This window comes from Tachypleus tridentatus, chromosome 10 (assembly GCF_004210375.1).
Source record: "Tachypleus tridentatus isolate NWPU-2018 chromosome 10, ASM421037v1, whole genome shotgun sequence".
NCBI lineage: Eukaryota > Metazoa > Arthropoda > Merostomata > Xiphosura > Limulidae > Tachypleus > Tachypleus tridentatus.
Window position 1 is genome coordinate 51,380,802 of NC_134834.1, and position 20,050 is coordinate 51,400,851.

The 20,050-nt window shown below is 33.3% G+C and overlaps 1 protein-coding gene across 2 annotated transcripts; it reads left to right on the forward strand.

Moving 5' to 3' along the window:
- The first annotated feature begins 345 nt into the window (after nucleotides 1-345).
- On the forward strand, nucleotides 346-19,662 carry LOC143229265 (uncharacterized). Of its 2 annotated transcripts, none has more exons than XM_076461377.1 (6): nucleotides 346-529; nucleotides 6,305-6,380; nucleotides 9,649-9,692; nucleotides 16,456-16,929; nucleotides 17,514-17,711; nucleotides 19,108-19,662. In XM_076461377.1, exons 2-6 carry the CDS (start codon nucleotides 6,317-6,319, stop codon nucleotides 19,243-19,245), a joined length of 918 nt encoding a protein of 305 aa, XP_076317492.1. In that variant the 5' UTR covers nucleotides 346-529; nucleotides 6,305-6,316; the 3' UTR covers nucleotides 19,246-19,662. The 2 variants fall into 2 exon arrangements, with proteins under 2 accessions (XP_076317492.1, XP_076317491.1); XM_076461376.1 differs by having other exon boundaries at nucleotides 347-529; nucleotides 17,511-17,711.
- Nucleotides 19,663-20,050: the final 388 nt, after the last annotated feature.

Consider the following 20,050-nt stretch of genomic DNA (forward strand, 5'->3'; position numbering starts at 1 on the left):
TATGGAGATCATGCTGTTGCCTTGAGGACTTCGTTCATTTGGTGCATGAATGCACCTCTCTCCTTCTCCTCAGGGAAACTTGAGATGTTGTTACCCATATACTTAGTTGACCCACAAAAGTAGTTAACACTGACAATATAATAGCGTTTGCAATACAAACTCATTCTTTGTAGTGCTTGTTCGTGATCCTTAGAAATTCTGGAGGATGTGTAGCTAGTTCGGATTGTTCTTATGGCTGGTCGGTTCATTAATGTATTATTTAGGTCGATAGATGGCATTCGTGTCTGTAGTTGTGAGAGCGCAGAAAGTAGGCCGCGCCCACTGTCAGTATAAAATTTCGGTAGTTGAAATAGAAAGTACAGTTGTTATTTATTTCACGGATTGAGAGAAGTGGACATTTATTGAATTTGTTCTTGTGATGAAACAACAAGAGGTTCTTTTCACTTGCGTTGAGTGTTTACGGAAATATACTGCTCTATCCTCTCATATCGTCAGGTAAATATACTGCTCTATCCTCTCATATCGTCAGGTAAATTCACGTAGTTTTATTATTTCATAAGAAAATTTCTAGCTATCACGATGTTCGACTTTAATTTGCAAATTGGAATTAAAACTGAAACCACTCTATTAGCTCTAACTTCATTCGTTTTTTTTTTTTTGTATAATATCGTTATTCAATTCAGTCATATACCTTATGAAGGAGCCTGATTTATTGAAATTTCATGTGAGTTAACTTAAATGTGAACACTGAACTTTAACGTAAGTTTTGTGTAAAATGTTCTCCCTTTTACTTCAACAGCTTACTTTTATCAAGGGTCTATTAAGAGTGTTGAATGAACTAAACTGTTTGTGGATAGTAATAGTCGGTAGCTCAGGGTTGTTTAAACAATAAATCTTTCAAAGATTTCAATAATGAGATACCTGTAGAATTTCTGGACATTACGCAAACACACGATATAGTTATCCCATTATGAATTTAAAATATAATTCAAATTTTTTTTTATGCTTAGGGATAAACCTAACATATAATTTTCTTATTTTTATTTTTTCAATTATCTTCTTCTCCTTTACTTTGGAGGGCAGTCCCTTTCCCACAACTGTCTGCACACAATGAAGAGTGATATAGATGTTGGACTTTGTGGACTTGAGCTTCCACATTTTGCTCTCCTAACTGCTATATCTATTGCTACTCCTTTATCTTATTTCTTTATGTGAGACTGGCAAATGGAGGTTAAGACTGATAGACGATGTATCCCCATCGTAATGTGGGTCCTCATTCCTCAATTACCTCCAAAACCTAGGGTACATTTTATATCCCACAATATAACTTGTACTCTGGGATCCTTTAAATTATTGCAATGTTTTTATATTTATTTATTTTTGTTTCGGCTTGCCTTTGGTTATAAGAACATAATATAATTAGAAGTTTGGATTTTATGTTTTTAACGCAATCCTTCATTTTGGTTTGGCCCGGCATGGCCAGGTGGGTTAAGGCGTGCAACTCGTAATCTGAGGGTCGCGGGTTCGCATCCCCGTAGCACCAAACATGCTCACCCTTTCAGCCGTGGGGGCGTTATAATGTGACTGTCAATCCCAATATTCGTTGGTAAAAGAGTAGCCCAAGAGTTGGCGGTGGGTGGTGATGACTAGCTGCCTTCCTTCTAGTCTTACACTGCTAAATTAGGGAAGACTAGCGCAGATAGCCCTCGAGTAGCTTTGCGCGAAATTCAAAAATAAGCAATCTTTTGTGAGATATTTATAACGTTTACTGTTTCACGATTGATACGATACAACTTGACTATTCCCTCAATATATCAAAATTGCTAGACACTTAAATATAAAACTATTTTTCCGTTTTCTGAATTTTATTATGTCGTGTTTATTTTTAGTTTTCTTACTTTCTGCCTTTTGGGTAAATTGATTTGATTCAACTCATTTAAATAAATCCTTCCTGTTTAAGTTTTACGAAAGTCGTGGTTTCTCTTCATGTTTATCAAGTGTATTGTAAAGTTTTTAATCTGAGTGAAAGTGTATTAATTTAACAATGTTTTAATCTGAGTGAAAGTGTATTAATTTAACAATGTTTTAATCTGAGTGAAAGTGTATTAATTTAACAATGTTTTAATCTGAGTGAAAGTGTATTAATTTAACAATGTTTTAATCTGAGTGAAAGTGTATTAATTTAACAATGTTTTAATCTGAGTGAAAGTGTATTAATTTAACAATGTTTTAATCTGAGTGAAAGTGTATTAATTTAACAATGTTTTAATCTGAGTGAAAGTGTATTAATTTAACAATGTTTTAATCTGAGTGAAAGTGTATTAATTTAACAATGTTTTAATCTGAGTGAAAGTGTATTAATTTAACAATGTTTTAATCTGAGTGAAAGTGTATTAATTTAACAATGTTTTAATCTGAGTGAAAGTGTATTAATTTAACAATGTTTTAATCTGAGTGAAAGTGTATTAATTTAACAATGTTTTAATCTGAGTGAAAGTGTATTAATTTAACAATGTTTTAATCTGAGTGAAAGTGTATTAATTTAACAATGTTTTAATCTGAGTGAAAGTGTATTAATTTAACAATGTTTTAATCTGAGTGAAAGTGTATTAATTTAACAATGTTTTAATCTGAGTGAAAGTGTATTAATTTAACAATGTTTTAATCTGAGTGAAAGTGTATTAATTTAACAATGTTTTAATCTGAGTGAAAGTGTATTAATTTAACAATGTTTTAATCTGAGTGAAAGTGTATTAATTTAACAATGTTTTAATCTGAGTGAAAGTGTATTAATTTAACAATGTTTTAATCTGAGTGAAAGTGTATTAATTTAACAATGTTTTAATCTGAGTGAAAGTGTATTAATTTAACAATGTTTTAATCTGAGTGAAAGTGTATTAATTTAACAATGTTTTAATCTGAGTGAAAGTGTATTAATTTAACAATGTTTTAATCTGAGTGAAAGTGTATTAATTTAACAATGTTTTAATCTGAGTGAAAGTGTATTAATTTAACAATGTTTAACGTTTTACACCAATAAGTTTACTACAAACCACTGAGCTTCTTTTTTTCAAGCGTTAATAAAGACATCACAATTATTTTGTTTCATGTAACACACCATAAGTGTAGGACATCATATAACATACCAAAACTGTAGGACCTTGATGACGAGAACCCACTTGAAATAAAAATGTATCTCAGAACGGCTGGTATGGCTATTAACAATTTTATTAATAAGCAGAGGAAAACGTTTCGACCTCCCTAGGATCATCTTCATGTTACCTGTAGGATATTTAGCAATACACCACACATGTAAGCCAATACGAAACATACTATAACTGTAGGACATCACGTAATGCACTGTAACTGTAAGATATCATGTAACAAACGATAAGTAAAAGTCACTATGTAGCACACCATAACTGATGAGCATCATGTAACATACAATAACTGTAGTTGTTGTCATGGTAATTAACCTATATGGTCGCCTTAGTTTAATTATTTATTCTTTACCAATGAATTGTAGAATTGACCGTCATATTATAACTTCGCCATGATTTAAAGGGCGAGCTTTTACAAAGAAATGATTCGATAGTGAATCGAGTGCCCGTTTCAGAGCAGACCTGAAAGGTACCGTGTAGCACACGAAGACTGCAAGACATCACGTAGCACACCATGACATTATATAGCACACTCACACAGCAGGGCATCACGTAACACACAATGACATTATAAAGCACATTCATACAGTAGGACGTCACCTATCATACCATGACATCATAAAACACTCACACAGTAGGACATCACAGAGCAAGTCATTACTGCGTGACATTATAAAACACATTCACACAGTAGGGCGTTACGTAACACATCATGACATTATAAAATATACTCATACAGTAGGACGTCACCTATCATATCATGACATTATAAAACACTCACACAGAGGACATCACATAACACACCATGACATTATAAAACACATTCATACAGTAGGACGTCACCTATCATACCATGACATCATAAAACACTCACACAGTAGGACATCACAGAGCACATCATTACTGCATGACATTATAAAACACGTTCACACAGTAGGGCGTCACGTAACACATCATGACATTATAAAACACACTCAAACAGCAGGGCATCACGTAACACACAATTACTGCATCACAATATAAAACACACTCACCCAGTAGGACATTACATAACACACCATGACATTATAAAACATACGCACACAGCACGGCATCACGTAACACATCATGACATTATTAAACACACTCGCACAGTAGAGCATCACATAACGCACCATGACATTATAAAACGCACTCACACAGTAGAACATCACATAACACACCATGACATTATAAAACACACCCATACAATAGGACGTCACCTATCATACCATGACATTATAAAACACTCACACAGTCGGACATCACAGAGCCCATCATTGCTGCATTACATTACAAAACACACTCACATGGTAGGGTATCACGAACACACCATTACTGCATTACATTATAAAACACACTCACACGGTAAGGCATCACGTAACACACCATAAATGCAATACATCACGTGATATACTACAGATCTAGAACGCCACGTAACACACCATTACTGTTGAGCATTACGTAACGTATCACAAGGTTAGAGCATGCATAATACCTTTTCAGAGAAGGGCAGCATGTGATACACGAAAACGTAAGTACATCGTGCAACATGTCTTAACTGCGTAATGTAATGCAACGCGTCAGTAAAACTGTGGGTAGAGTTAGATAAATAATAATAAATAAATATACACAATGGTACCTTCGAAATCCCGAGGGAGGAGAGCACGAACACAAATTCTGGTGCCAGGTTTGTGTTCGACCCTGAGAAAACAATTTTTAGATACCAACAATGCTTGTATGACCTTCCAGGGGCATTTTAGTTCCCCAGTTAGGAGACTACACCTTATAGATAAGAACAATCCTGCCATCTCGAATCTGCTTGCTAAGTTTGGTCCTGTTGCTAGCTCCAGAAGTTGAAAAGAGATAGTTGGAGATGTGTGAGTTAGCATAGAATATGTCATATCATGGGTAACACTATAAGTTATTATAGAATACGTCATACCATGGGTAACACTGTAAGTTATTATAGAATACGTCATATCATGGGTAACACTTATAAGTTATTATAGAATATGTCATATCATGGGTAACACTTATAAGTTATTATAGAATATGTCATATCATGGGTAACACTTATAAGTTATTATAGAATACATCATATCATGGGTAACACTTATAAGTTATTATAGAATATGTCATATCATGGGTAACACTATAAGTTATTATAGAATACATCATATCATGGGTAACACTTATAAGTTATTATAGAATATGTCATATCATGGGTAACACTATAAGTTATTATAGAATACGTTATATCATGGGTAACACTGTAAGTTATTATAGAATATGACATATCATGGGCAACACTCTAAGCTATTATAAGATATGACAAATATGTGAAAAGTTTTGTGCCATCATTTGCATTTTCCTATTGAATGTTATTCTTCTGGTTTGTCTGATAATTAAAGAATAAATGAATGGCAGGTTGATTGTTGTTTGGTTCTTATTAGTTGTGAGATGTTAATAAATCAATGGCTGGTTGATCGTTGTTTTATTCTTGTTAGTTGTGAGGTGTTAATAAATGAATGGCTGGTTGATGTTTGATTCTTATTAGTTGTGAGGTGTTAATAAATCAATGGCTGGTTGCTTGAAATGTAAGTTTGGTGCACTGCATATTAATCTTAACTTCAATAAGCGCCACTATTCATGTTAACGTATTAAAATATACGTAAAAAAATAACTAAATGCTTGTTTACTTCTGCTATTACATAGTTTCTACTTCATTAAATATTATTTTTTAAAGTTTTTAGTTTAATAATTTCTATTATTCGTTACGTGATTTTATTCTGTTCGTATGGAACAAACCCCGTTTCGTTTATATGTATATTTGTGAAATCTGAGTGTTGTGACTTAGTAACCATATCAAAGAGAATGTTTATTGCATGAATGAACTGAGTCATGAATAATAACAACCAACAACAGAGGAAAGAAACGTGTTTAGCCTAAGGCATTCATTCTGATGTTTCCTGATTTATTTTTATAATTCCACACACTAGGTGTACATTATTTAGCATACAAATAGAACCTTACATATATCATTAAAATATGAAATATATTAAAATAGCTGCTATTTTAGAGTTATCATCGGATAACGAATGCCTGTTTTTTATTTTCTGCAGGAAAAGCGTCCAATGATCATGGCTCTCAGACCAATGCTAAGAACTGCGCTTTGGTTGATGCTATTGATGTCTTTATGTGAGTAAATATATTGTTACTTTTATTAAAATACCAAATATACAAAACGTATTATCAATACATTTTCTCGTAATATAGTTGTGTTTTCTTTCTTTTAGGGATAAGGATGTCTAAAACGGTTTAAACATCCATGTTACTGACTGCATTTATTTTTCATACCACTTAGTTCACAAAACGCTAGAAACTGACTGGTCACCAATCCGTGTACAATAGTAACTCACACACATTAGGGTCCGGCATGGCCAAGTATGTTAAGGGGTTCGACTCGTAATCCGAGGGTCGTGGGTTCGAATCCCAGTCGCACCAAACATGCTAGCCCTTTCAGCCGTGGGAGCGTTATAATGCGACAGTCGATCCCACTATTCGTTACTAAAAGAGTAGCCCAAGAGTGGCGGTGGGTGGTGATGACTAGCTGCCTTCCTTCTAGTCTTACACTGCTAAATTAGGGACGGCTAGCGCAGATAGCCCTCGAGTAGCTTTGCGCGAAATAAAAAAACAGACAAAAAACACACACATTATTCCAGCCTACTATACAATAACCGTATACTAATCATAACAGAAATTACCTCAAATTGGAAGGAGGAAAACATACATATATATATATATTTTTTTTCAATCCTACAAAGTTACTGGTCGTTTTACGACAACAACTAAGTTGTGAATTATTCTATTTCAATTCGGTTATATTTCTAGGTCTGGTTTATCAAGGTTCAAACATTCGAACTAAAATTATTTGCATTAAATTTCAAACTTTAACAATTGCTAAGTATCTTGTTATTGGAAGTTAGTACACTGAAAATTAGGCAAGCTTTAAGCTAGGACTCAGGTAACTTTGTTCTATAAGTAACTAAAACATTCAACCAAAAATCACCTCATTCGGCTTTTCTTTATGTTAATACTAAGCAGTAATCGTTCGAATCACAGTACCATTAAAGTTTTAAGACAATGAAACACTTCAGGCTGTGTTGTATGTAAACATGTTACGACATGTAACTCGATACAATACGACCAACTCGATTATGTTGGTCAATTTTAATGACTTAATGGCGTGGTTTTCCACACCTATCCATCACTTGTTAGGAGTGTAAGAGCTTTACTGACAGTAGTTAAAATTCTTTTCGTAATCTTTCTATGAATTGCTCCAAACTATATTTATGTAGACCAGAGGTGATGTATCATCAACAGAGATTCACGATGTTTTTAAACTCAATGACCCATTTAAACGAGTTATTTTAGCAGCTCAGTTAGAAATAATCATACAGTCATGAATATGCGATGTTAAAACTTGTGATGTTAAGAATTATCTGTATCTTGTATAAACTTATTCATCTGTCCGCATAAATGGAAATACGATATTTTCTGGTCAGTATTCAATGATTAAAACAAATCCTTAATTTTCATTTTGCCCACCAGTGGCGCAGCAGTGTGTCTGCGGACTTAAAACTATAGCAACCAAATTTTGATACACGTGGTGGGCAGAGCACAGATAGCCTATTGTGTAACTTTGTGCTTAACTTCAAAAAACAGAAATCTTTATTTCTGTGAGAGAGGATAATGTATTTACAACAACATATGTTGTAAATTTTGAGTTGGTTTCTAAATTTGTGGGACATAATTCTGTTTTATCATTAAAGTTGGATTTAACCTTCAGAATGTGCGAATTGTCTCAGTAGACATTCAAACAATGGATTAAACTTATAATTTGAGGGTAGGATTTATGTTAAATGGTTCTTAACTCAGAAAAATTATATTATAGTGTTGTAACTTGTGCAAATATAGTGTTGTAACTTGTGCAAACTTTTCTTTATTCACAATACTTTTAGACAGAAATTATTACAGTTTGAGTCTGACATTCGTGGAAAATGTTTCTTTATTTACCAGTCACTTTATGATTTGGCATTCAGATTCTAGTGAAATGTTTATATGTTTGATACACCATTATAGTGGACGACACGACTTGACTCTTAGTTTGGTTTGAATTTCGCGCAAAGCCACACGAGGACTATTTGCACTATCTGTTCCTAATTTAGCAGTGTAAGACTAGAGGGAAGGCAGCTAGTCTTCACCACCCACCGCCAACTTTTGGGTTACTCTTTTACCAATGAATAGTGGGATTGACCGTAACATTATAACGCTCCCACGACTGGAAGGGTGAGCATGTTTAGTGTGATGGGGATTCGAACCCACGACCCTCAGACTACGAGTCGAGCGCCTTATCCATCTGGCCATGCTGAGCCTTGATTCTTAGGATGATCACTGTATAATCAGACTATAAGTTTTAGTTGATTCACAGATTTATTGTGTTTATTGCTAGTCTACGATTTAAGATTAAATTTTTAGGATAGTAAGTTTCTTTTTCAAAAATATTCTAACTTTTAGCTGTCATTTGATTTCGAGAATTGTGTTATCTTTATATCTCTCTTTTTGCTGTTGGAATTTCCATTTTTTTCCTTGAAGTATACATTTAACTCCATTCATCAATATTTTTTACTTGGAAAAGTATTTAGTTGACCACAATAATGAAAAACTCCAATAATCAAAACATGTGAACTTTTATAAAAATCACTAATCTGATTACTGTAAATGATGTCTGTTTAACATTGATATATTTTAAGCAAAATTAACAACAAACCACTCCTACAATATAACATTTAAATATTGTTGTGTTGTTTTAATACTCCAGTTACCCAATATATAACTATTCATTTCCAGCTTCGTTTTGAGTATAAGAGCAATATTTTTGTTCCTTTTATTAGGGTAGTTACTATAGTGTCGGAAAAGTTGATACGGTAATCTGAGTTAAGCCTTGGGGTTGATATTGATAAAGGTTGGAGACATTAAACTTGAGTTCTAATTTGAAGTTTAAAGGCTTGTTACCAATTATTTACGTTCTTTCGTGTTCACTTGAAAAACAATATTTTTGCTTTGATATCCTCAGTGTTATGCCTGGGGCAAAGACTTAAATGTCAATATTTTGTAGTTGCTTTAACAAAACAGCTCCTTGTGCAGTAGTTTTTAGAAACAGACTGGTATTTTTTGATCCATGTAATCAGGCAATAAAAGATATAACAAGTTATAACACAGGTAGAAAACTTCTACTTAAATAAAAAAGGGAAGAAGAGAAAATTTCAGTATCCTATAAATCCCCGGAAAAAAAGTTTAAACACAGCAATAATATTTACATAGATTTTTTTCCAAATAAAATTAGGTCTGCCAAAGATCTCAAAGGCTAACCAGTTATTTTTCATACTATGTTTTTTGCCTATAGGTGTCGTGGCAAGTCGTTATTCTGCAGAAGAAAAATCGTCTGTGGTAAGTAAACAAGTTTATCAGCTTTTGTCTTAAGTATGATATACATCGTGATCTATTTAATATATGTTTCTTTTTAAGTAGACGACAAATGAAAATTTTAGTTTGTAAAATTAGTGTGAAACTGTAATAAAATAAAATAAAAAATTAAATAGTTTTTTTTGTTCCATGATACGAGGTTGACGGCAGCATCGTGTCTCTGTTGTCGTTAAACTTCTCTAACCAGTAAAAACCAACGAACTGTTCACCCAAACGATAGAAGTTGGTTCCTTGCTTCTGTCATGTTCCGTAAACTGTTACCAAAATATTGGTTCTTGTGCGTGTCTTTTGATAATATGTTTAGGGGAAAATAATAACAAAAGGAGTACACTATGTAACAAAATTTTTACTTTTTCTTGTTCCTGGGCAGAAAGTGTTATTTCCTAAGTGCTTATGCCTAAAGTAAATGGAAAAGACCTATTTTTCTCTTTAAAGTTTGCTTTTGTGACCTGGATAATGAAATTTTAAAATTTACCCATTTTCCAGAATATTCTAGGTAGATTCAGTGCTGAGTAGCTGATATAGAATTTTTTTCTCAAGAACTTTCTATAAAGCTGTAGAATTTATAAGAATTTTCTAGAATGTTGTAGAAGTTACGAGAATTTTCAAGAACCTTTTAAAATTTTCTAAAACTTTCTACAGTAATATATATACAGGGGCTCACCACTCACCACTTCAGTTTAGTTCTAGCTGCCTGAGTGAACACATAGACCTATCTGATTTTATCAGAGGTGGCACCAAAAAGCTGCAAGCATTCTCCAGACGTATTCTGCTATGTATGTGGCCATTTTATCATAGCTGATCGAGTTCTGTGTGGGGAGGTACAATGTTAAGTGTGAGCCACTAGTGGACCTCCAGAAGGTGTTGTTCCCACCACTGCACATAAAATTGGGTCTTATGAAACAATTTGTCACAGCTCTTGATAAGGAGTCTGCAGCCTTCAAGTACCTTCGAGACTTCTTCCCTAACCTGTCTGAGGCAAAGGTCAAAGCTGGTGTCTTCGTTGGACCACAAATAAAGAAGATCCTAGAGTGCACAAAATTCCCCAAGAAGCTCAGTAGGAAGGAAGAAAAGCTTGGAGCAGCTTTGTTGCATTGGTAGGGGCTTCTTGGGCAATAACAAAGCCGAAAATTATGTGGAACTGGTTGAGGGTCTGATGAAGAACTGCGGCGAAATGGGCTGCAGGATGATCCTGAAAGTTCATATCCTTGACGTTCATCTTGATAAATTCAAGGAGAACAGAGGAGCAAGGCGAGCGCTTCCACCAAGATATACTGGACTTTGAACGCCGCTACCAAGGAATGTATAACGAAAACATGATGGGAGACTATATTTAGGGACTGATACGTGAAAGTGATTTACATTACACTCGCAAATCTCGAGAAATTACTCACTTCTAAACATCTATGTTCATTTTTGTATAACATTAGTATATACACATGCAAATCTTGATTCATATGTTTTTTTATTTAGATCTTATGTAATGAAAATGAGCAAATTTGCCCGTTTTTACATAGAAAATAAGTTAATTTCTAAATTTCATTATCCAGGTCACAAAAGCAATGTTTGAAGGGAATAATGGCCATTTTCTGTACTTTTACAACATAAACAATTAAGAAATAACACATAATATTCAGGAACAAAATTTGTGTTACATGATGTTATTTATTTCTGAGTTATTTTACCTGCTACTTCGAAAATTATATCTAGAACCTTTCCGCTTTGTAGAGAAATAAGTGGCACTGAACACAACATAGAAACGTTGTTTGTGCCGAAATTAATAGCAAAATAAGTAATTGAAACCATAACTTTAAATTCCCAGATTTAAATATAGATCAAAGCTTGTTTCTTTGGAGAAAACGAATCCAATCTTCCTTCAAGAAAATTCCTACTTGGGCCCGGCATGACCACAGGATTAGGACGCTCGACTAGTAATTTGAGGGTCGTGGATTCAAATTTCCGTCACACTAAACATGCTCGTCCTTTTCGCTGTGGGAGCGTTATAATGGTACGATCAATCTAACTATTCATTAGTAAAAGAGTAGTCCAAGAGCTGGAGGTGGTTGATAACCCTCGCGTAGCTTTACGAGAAATAAAAAAAACAGACAAATTCCTACTTGAGTACAAAAATGTATGAGAAGACACATCGCGGGTTCGAATCCTCATCACACCAATCATGATCGCCCAAGAGTTGGTAGTCGGTGGTGATAACCAGCTGCCTTCACTCTGGTCTTACACTGCTAAATTAGGGACGGTTAGCGCAGATAAACCCCATGTAGCTTTGCGCGAAATTCAAAAAATAAAGAATGAAAAGAAGACGAAAAGAAAGAAAAATATTCTGCTATAGATGGTGATTTTCTTAACTGCTAGCTTAAAATATTTGACTGGTAAACAGAGGTTGTGTTGCCATAGAAATAACGTTTCGAGCTTTTTCGCAGAATGTAAATAAAAGTAAACATAAACCAAAAACCTTTTATAAGTTAAAGTGCACAAGCTATCTTGTGTTCAAACTTACCTAATTTATTTATAAATCCCAAGTTTAATTATGGTGTAATGCGATAATTTATTTATTATTTTTGGTACTAATATTACATGCTCTTTTTTTGCAGTCGTTTTATATATAAAAAAACAGATTTATGTACAAATAAACCTTAATTTTCTTAATAAAACGCTCATTGGTTTGTAACTCATACTTCTAAGATTTATTTTGTATGTCAATATCACAAAATAACCTCAGTACTTTAAGGTATGCATGTGTTATAAGAGTGACAGCAAATCCTTTAGCGTGGATGTTTGTTGGTAGGGTGCTGTTGCCTTCTCTCTGATTGATGCTTCAAAGTTCAAGCTGGAGTCAGCTTTTCAATAAATAAAACTAATGGTTTAGAAAGGGGGATTTAAAACATTTCTAATTATCTAGAAAACTACCTCGCCGCAATGTTAATGATTAGCTCGTGATAAGCCTATGTTTATATTTCGTTAAGTTCACTTGAGATTAGCTCTAGAATCATTACAATGAACTATTTGCAGCATGCATTGCAGATTGTATGTAGGTAGATACTGTAGTAACAAATTAATTATAAATAGATATTGTTTTAATATGGATGTAGCACGTTATTTGTAGAGAGAAATATCCATTACAGATTATATATAAACAGATATAGTTGTAGAAGGTAACATAAAGGGAGAGATAAATAGTTTTAAAAGATTATATGTGGATTGTCCTGATGACTCAGAAAAAAGTCTGGGGGCTTATGACGTTAAAAATTAGGTGGGTAAAGAACAGATAACCCACTGTGGTTAGTAATAGACAAACTAACTTTATATTAGTAATGTAAAATAACCCAGTCAAGAATTTATTTAAAAAACACGTGTGGAGAAATATAGTTTTAAAATATTATATAAAAATGATATACTTTCAGTAGATGACATCTACATAAATATGAGTACAACAAATTACATGTGTAAAGAGAGTAAGAGACAGTTGTAACAGAATACATGTATACGTAGTGTTACTTACCCTGAACTGGAATAATATGAAATTTTAGTTTTTGTTGTAAAATATGAGGTACTGGGTTTCAAAATATATGTTATAGAATATTTTTAACGTGTTGTGGAATATGACAGAAACGACGAAATTGATATATTTATAAAAAGGATCACTAGGTGACACTAGTGAGTAAAAATTACCTAAGCTAAATTTTCAGAATTGTTTCTTAATTGTAGTCTATTTAATATTCATTCTAATTTCCTGTGATTATTATAAGTGATTTCTATCAAATTAGATCTATTTACTTCGATTGTGCACTTTATGTTAAATAATTAATAAACAACATTACACTAGGTTTACATTTTATTTGTTGCAATAGTGTAGATTACATATATTATATTTGTATTTATAACAGTTCTACTAAATGCATATATGTTACTGTTTTTAATTGTAAACTACTAACAAAAGGGTATGTAGTCAGCCATCCACAAGCCATCCACGAGAAGGGTTTGACTGTTACTCTTACAATGTATCACAGCCTATAGTGAGAGGGACTGTTTTCTGGTATGGAACATACATATGAATTAAATAGTGATTAATAAGACTCCTTAGTGCCTGAGTACAAAGTATATAAAATGAAACAACATTATCATTGTTACTTAGTATTACATCAGTATCAGGCCCGATTATGACACCCCCAAAATGAAAGCAACTTCAATTATATTACTCGGTTACATTAAATTATTTACATTATATTACTAATTTACTCAGTCTCTCAAACTATATATTAACTTTCGAATACAAAACTAGGATGCATTTTGTTTGCCTTATGAGGAATAAAGAAAAGACTAAAGACTTCTTGCAGAGGTACATAAGCCAGTTATAAGAAAATGGTCAAGCGTAGGTGAGATGGCAGTGGCACGAAGTTGATAACAAAGTTTAACAGAGAACGAACGTATCCACAGTCAGAAATGCCAACGTCACTGGATTTATTAGTCAGAACTTTCAAGTAACAAATAATGAGTTTACAAACAGGTCCAGAAGGTTTAATATATTTCATAATTACAATTCTCTCTTCATGCAGAGTTAGTAGAAATAATCAGTTTATCAGTGATGAAAGGGAAAACATAGAAGATTTATTTATTTGTAATTAGACACAACGTAGGTATCAAAATTAGGTATGAAAACCCGGTTTCTAGCATTGTAAGTCCGCAGACATACCGCTGTACCACTAAGGGACAACAGAGAAGGACCTCAGAAACTTCTCAGTGGTAGTGATGTCCAAATCCTTAGAACACTATCACACAATGAATGTAAAAACACATTAATATATGTTAATATAAATGTCAATGTAGAGGTAAAACTAGTGGAAAAGGTAGTAAAAAAAAAAAAAAGAGACTCGTACAAGATCTGAGAGGGAGAGATTTTCTGCTTACTTAAAAGGATGAACAAAATTAAATAGATCCACAACACTCGTGTCGAATAAAATCCCACACATCATGCAAAAGCGTATGCTGACATCATTGTTCTTCACCATAGGCTGTTTGACCTTAACAATGCTCGATATTGTGATAGACCACAGCATGACAATTTTTGCACATATTGATAATCTGAGAGAGAAGTTAATAAGAAATATTACCCCCACTATATACGCTTCCACCCAGAAAGTGAAGCAAAGGAGCCTCACCAACCAGATGAAGCAACAGCCGTGACCAGCATGTAGTATGGAATCAACGTATCTGCTTCAACAACAAAAATAAGTAATCGCCAGATGAAGCAACAGCCGTGACCAGCATGTAGTATGGAATCAACGTATCTGCTTCAGCAACAAAAATAAGTAATCGCCAGATGAAGCAACATAAAGTCATGATGATAATAAAGAAGGAGCCAAATGAAGTAACTGTGTTTTTGGCTTTGTTTGAGCAGTATTACTATAAACCAAAAATTACCAGCCAATCAAATACGTACAGTGGAATACTGGAAACAAGATGACAGAAATATGGAAGTGGGCAATAAAGCTTAGGCCTTCAAAAAACAACTAGACAAAAAGCAGTGGATTAAGGTAGAGGTAAAGCATTCTATTTGAATAACGAATTTTGAACCAGCATATACTAGAATATTACCCTAGAGAGAAGAATTGCACTCAATAGACCATGCATTTCTTCCAGAAGCAAAATTAGTGTTGAATACTATTTAAAGATAAACAATTTTTTTTTCATCTATCTGGTGTATCTTATTAATTTTGAAAAAAAACTGTCAAGTTAATCTTTGGGTTTTGTTCACACACTAAATCTTATCGAAAGGGAAGGAAGATATTAAAATAAAAGTGAAATTATCGTTATTACTAAAGTGATCTTAAATAAGAAGTTATGGAAGAGAGCAGGGGCTGTTACAAGGCTTAGTGCCAACATCTTCAAGTTTACTGGAGTAATAGAGGTAATATTGTCAAAATAATTTTAATCACGTTAGATGGCTGGTGCTAAAATATATAGTAGTAACATATATATATATATATTTAAAAATGTTCCACAACTATTGTTTATTTGTTTGATTTTTGGAAAGCACAAGGCAAAATAGTGGGTAATTAGTGCTCTGCTCACCGTTGGTATCAAAAACGAATATTTTAATATTATTAGCTCTCATATTTATCTCGATCCACGATGGGGTACACAATACTTTGTAATAATGGTTGTTGCTGGTCAGTTGAGTTTCTGTAGTTGATTATTCACAACTGGGGACGGTACCATACAATCAAGACTCCACTAAGCTAAACTTCTCTAGTTTGTAAATAAACAATAAATAAATACCTTAAATATCTTTCCAGGAATCAGGCGTGACATATACAAAAACTTAACATTGAAAAAAACACCACCAACAATGTTGCCTGCCACCTAATGGCAGAGCGATGAGTATGAGGACTTGTAATGCGAAAAACCAGATTTTATACCAGTGGTGAATAATGTACACATAGCCCGTTGTTTAACCTTGTGTTAACTGCAAATAAACAAAGTACCAATATTAAGATCACCTCTTTCTTTTCCGTTACCTCTTTAAGTATTACTAGATATCCATCTAAATATAATACACAGCTAAATCGAGGTACCACCTTTTTCTTTTTGTTTAATTTTTCCTCCGCTCAGCAGCTTCAAAAAAAAAATGACGTCGACACATAAGTATAATAGCGTTGTCATAAATAGAAAATTGTTTGATATTATTATATTTTATTTTTTATCGTTACAGGAATCTGATGAAAAAGAAACCAAAACTAATTTTACAAGATTCATCTTCTCCAGGCGAGATCGAAAGTTCCCCATTATTCCTCCTCGTCTTAATTTCCGGCCTAGTTTTAAGCCCGCTACCTCTGCACCAACCTTTACTACTACAACTAGCAATTCTACTGTTAACCCTGAATATGATGCTGATGATGAGGATCCGTTCGATATATCGTCTTCAGTACACAGTCCTTTAATTTTTTGGCCTGTTAGAAGAAAAATACCTTCGCGGATATTTAGTCCTCTCATCCCGTCTTCAACCACACCTAAACCGTTACTGAAATTACTACAACCAAAGCCAACGCGGCCTGCTATGTACAGCTTGGATGGGTTTGTGCCAGAACCGTCAGTAAGGCGCATAACAACAACAGAAGCGCCCTCTCACATTAAAGAGCTTTATAAAATCAGAAATTTACAAATATTATCTAAAAGAAAGCACAAGGTTAGAGTTTAAGAAAGTAAATTGGACAACTGTATAAACATAGAAAACCAATTAATTATTTAGTAAACTGGAACATTATAAAAATATAAAAAAGTTAGAGATAATAGTGTATGATGTATATCGAAAACACATTGAACTGGCTTGTGTGTAGCATTACAGAACTTTGAAACTATATTTTGCTTTGAACGTTTCGTTTGATTAATCACAATGGTAACGTACTGTTATATTGGCTATAGTAACTTAACTGAAATGTCTTGTCCTGTTTTGTACAATACTGCTTCAGTATTAATACACAAACATAAGCCTCATAGTATAGTATTAAGATACAAAATAAATGAAAACAAAGGAAGAATAAGTTTAGAAACGTGTTTGTTTTGGTTAAAAGAAATTAGTTAAATTCTTTTTTCCTGCTCGATTTTAAAGCTACCTTTTAATGTACTTTAGTATATAAAGAATTTTATAATTCGACAGTGGCCTGTTAACTTTAGAAAATAAATTTAAAATCTATCTTAACTTATGACAACTGCTTATTTTAAAACAAATAATAACAAAAAAAACAGATATTGTTTCATTTTTAACAGCAGTCTCTTAACTCAAGCGCCAACAAACTGAGGAATAAAAATTTCGGGTTTACTAAAGAGAAGACCTTCAGCAGGTTTACAGCCCATCGAAAAAAGGGAATACCTGGTAAGGACTATCCTATCTTTAATCACATTCCAGCTACCGGATTTGTTTGTGGAGAAATTCCAGGGAGATACGCTGATCCAGAAACAGGTTGTCAAGTGAGTACTAATTTACTTAAGGTATATATTGCCTCAACTACTGTATTGAATAACCCAGGTTGTCTTGTAGTTTCTTCAAATCTGTTTCATGTATATTGTCTTTCATATTTTATCTTTAGATATACGTTTTATGACGACTTACTATCAACAAATTATCCACCTTGTACATTTTCGAAAAGGTTTTTCACTAACATTGTTCAGTCTTTTCTAATGGATCTCATATCCTTCTTTCTATGTGTAATAGCCTTTTGGTTAGTGTGCTCTTTTTGAATTCGAAATCCCATGATTTGTGTCTTTTTTTCATAAAAAAATTCTATCCGCACTTTGGGACCATAGTTAATAAAATTATAGAAGTGACAGTCATTTCCCACTATTCGACTAGAATACTCCAGGAGTTGGGTGTGGGTGCCGTTGACTAGCTGTCTTTCCTCCAGTATATCAGCTCAGAACTAAAAAGGGTCAGAGCAGATATCTCTTGCGTAGCTCTGCGTGAATATTCGAAAGAAACTAACAATCAAGCAAATAATATATTTTTAATACGTGTACACGCCTTACATGTTGAAGAACGACGACCTTAATTTGTTTTTCTGTTTCAATAAACATTTCTTTTGTTGGTTTTCTTAATTTCATCTAGTTGTGTTTTCGAAGCAAATTGCTAAAAATACTTTTTTTAGCCTATGGAAAAACAATGTATACTATAGCTGGGCTTAAAATTTATCAAATAAACATTAACCCTGTCAATGAACTAAAAGAAAATTTCAAGATATATTTCAAATTAACACAATAACATTATTTCCCTTCTAAAAACCAATTTTGATGAACAAATTGCCACAAATGCATACTATTTAAGTTCATCGAATGTGAATTGTCAACTTCAAAATACTGACCCGGCATAACCAGGTGATTAGGGATCTTAACTTTGCATCTGATGGTCGGGAATTCGAAGCCCTGTCCTCTTAAACAGACTCGATCTTTAAACCATGCAGACGTTATAATGTGACGGCGAATCCCATTATTCATTGCTAAATGTTGGCAGTGATGACTAGTGCCTTCTTTCTAGTCTTTCACTGATAAATTAGGGACGACTTGCGCAGATAACCCTCGTGCAGCTTTGAGTGAAATTCCAAACAAACAAACAATTTTTCTTGCTTAATGTTTTGCCTAACAAATAAGCATTATATTAATATACATCCAAATATAAAGTTTTAGATTCGAAACAATACTTGAATATGTTATAGTTTGATCGAAGTTTAGAAAAATGTTTGGCTAGAAATAAAAAAAACGGTGTTTTTCAAGTGTTCGAGGCAAGGCACATAACATTGCAAATAAATTATTAAATAAATCTCTGGTACTCTTGTGATGCACAAAATTAATATTTCCTGATGTTTTCTTATAGGTTTGGCACCTATGTCCTGGAGGCTATAATAACTTTCGACATAGCTTTCTGTGTCCAAACGGCACAATATTTAACGAACGACGAGGAATCTGTGACTGGTGGTATAACGTCAGCTGTGAGTTGGTCCTCCGACATTGAAACTCCAAAACCTGTCAACAGATGGCAATAGCTTCTAAGTATCACACAATTGAAAAAAGTAGATTTTTCGTATTCAATTGATTTTCCACTAACCAAGATAAATCGTCTAAATGTTAGGGTTAGAACTCTCAATTTAGATTCGTACAAATAGCAGAATGAATAATATGGTAACTATGAAAACCAATGAATAAGAAATTATTCATTAAAAGAAGATAATCAAGATTTGGTTTGTATATATATATATTCAATTGTCATTTGAGCAATTTGTTCATTTTGAAAATGACACCCAGAATAACATTTTTTCACATTTTATCACTTTCATATTTTTTTCCTTTATTAGTAGTTTTTGTCACATGAATATTTAACTTATTACACAGCTTCTGCAGTTACGGGTATTGTGTATTTTATTCTGGGTACTTCACATCAATAAAGTTTCTTTTCAAATTGCTTCTGAAATATTTATTCCCACGTCAAAGGCTTAAGGACAAATCCTTTAATTTTTGTTCTTGTACATTACTTACTTATGTAATTAATACAATTTTCAATGTAAGACATTAAACCTTTGTGTCATGCGCAGTAAAAAAACTCCCGTGCCGATAGAGTTAACTGCAGGTATCAAAATGAAGAAATGCGTTCTTTCTGTGACTTGAAAACGGTGTTTTTTCTCAGCTCGGGCATAGAAGTTGTTAACCATTCTTTAATTGTACGTGGTAACATTAGCCACTTTACTAAAGTGTTTAATGAGCTACAATTAAATAGCTAAGAATAACTATTTTATATATTTTCTGTTAATATATATATTAAG

Bases quoted from the DNA above. Each gene is read 5' to 3' on its own strand.
- LOC143229265 (XM_076461376.1), top strand. From the start codon at position 6,317: ATGATCATGGCTCTCAGACCAATGCTAAGAACTGCGCTTTGGTTGATG. The intron at 6,381-9,648 runs GTGAGTAAATAT...TTTTGCCTATAG, and splicing joins GATGCTATTGATGTCTTTAT to GTGTCGTGGCAAGTCGTTAT. The intron at 9,693-16,455 runs GTAAGTAAACAA...TTATCGTTACAG, and splicing joins CAGAAGAAAAATCGTCTGTG to GAATCTGATGAAAAAGAAAC.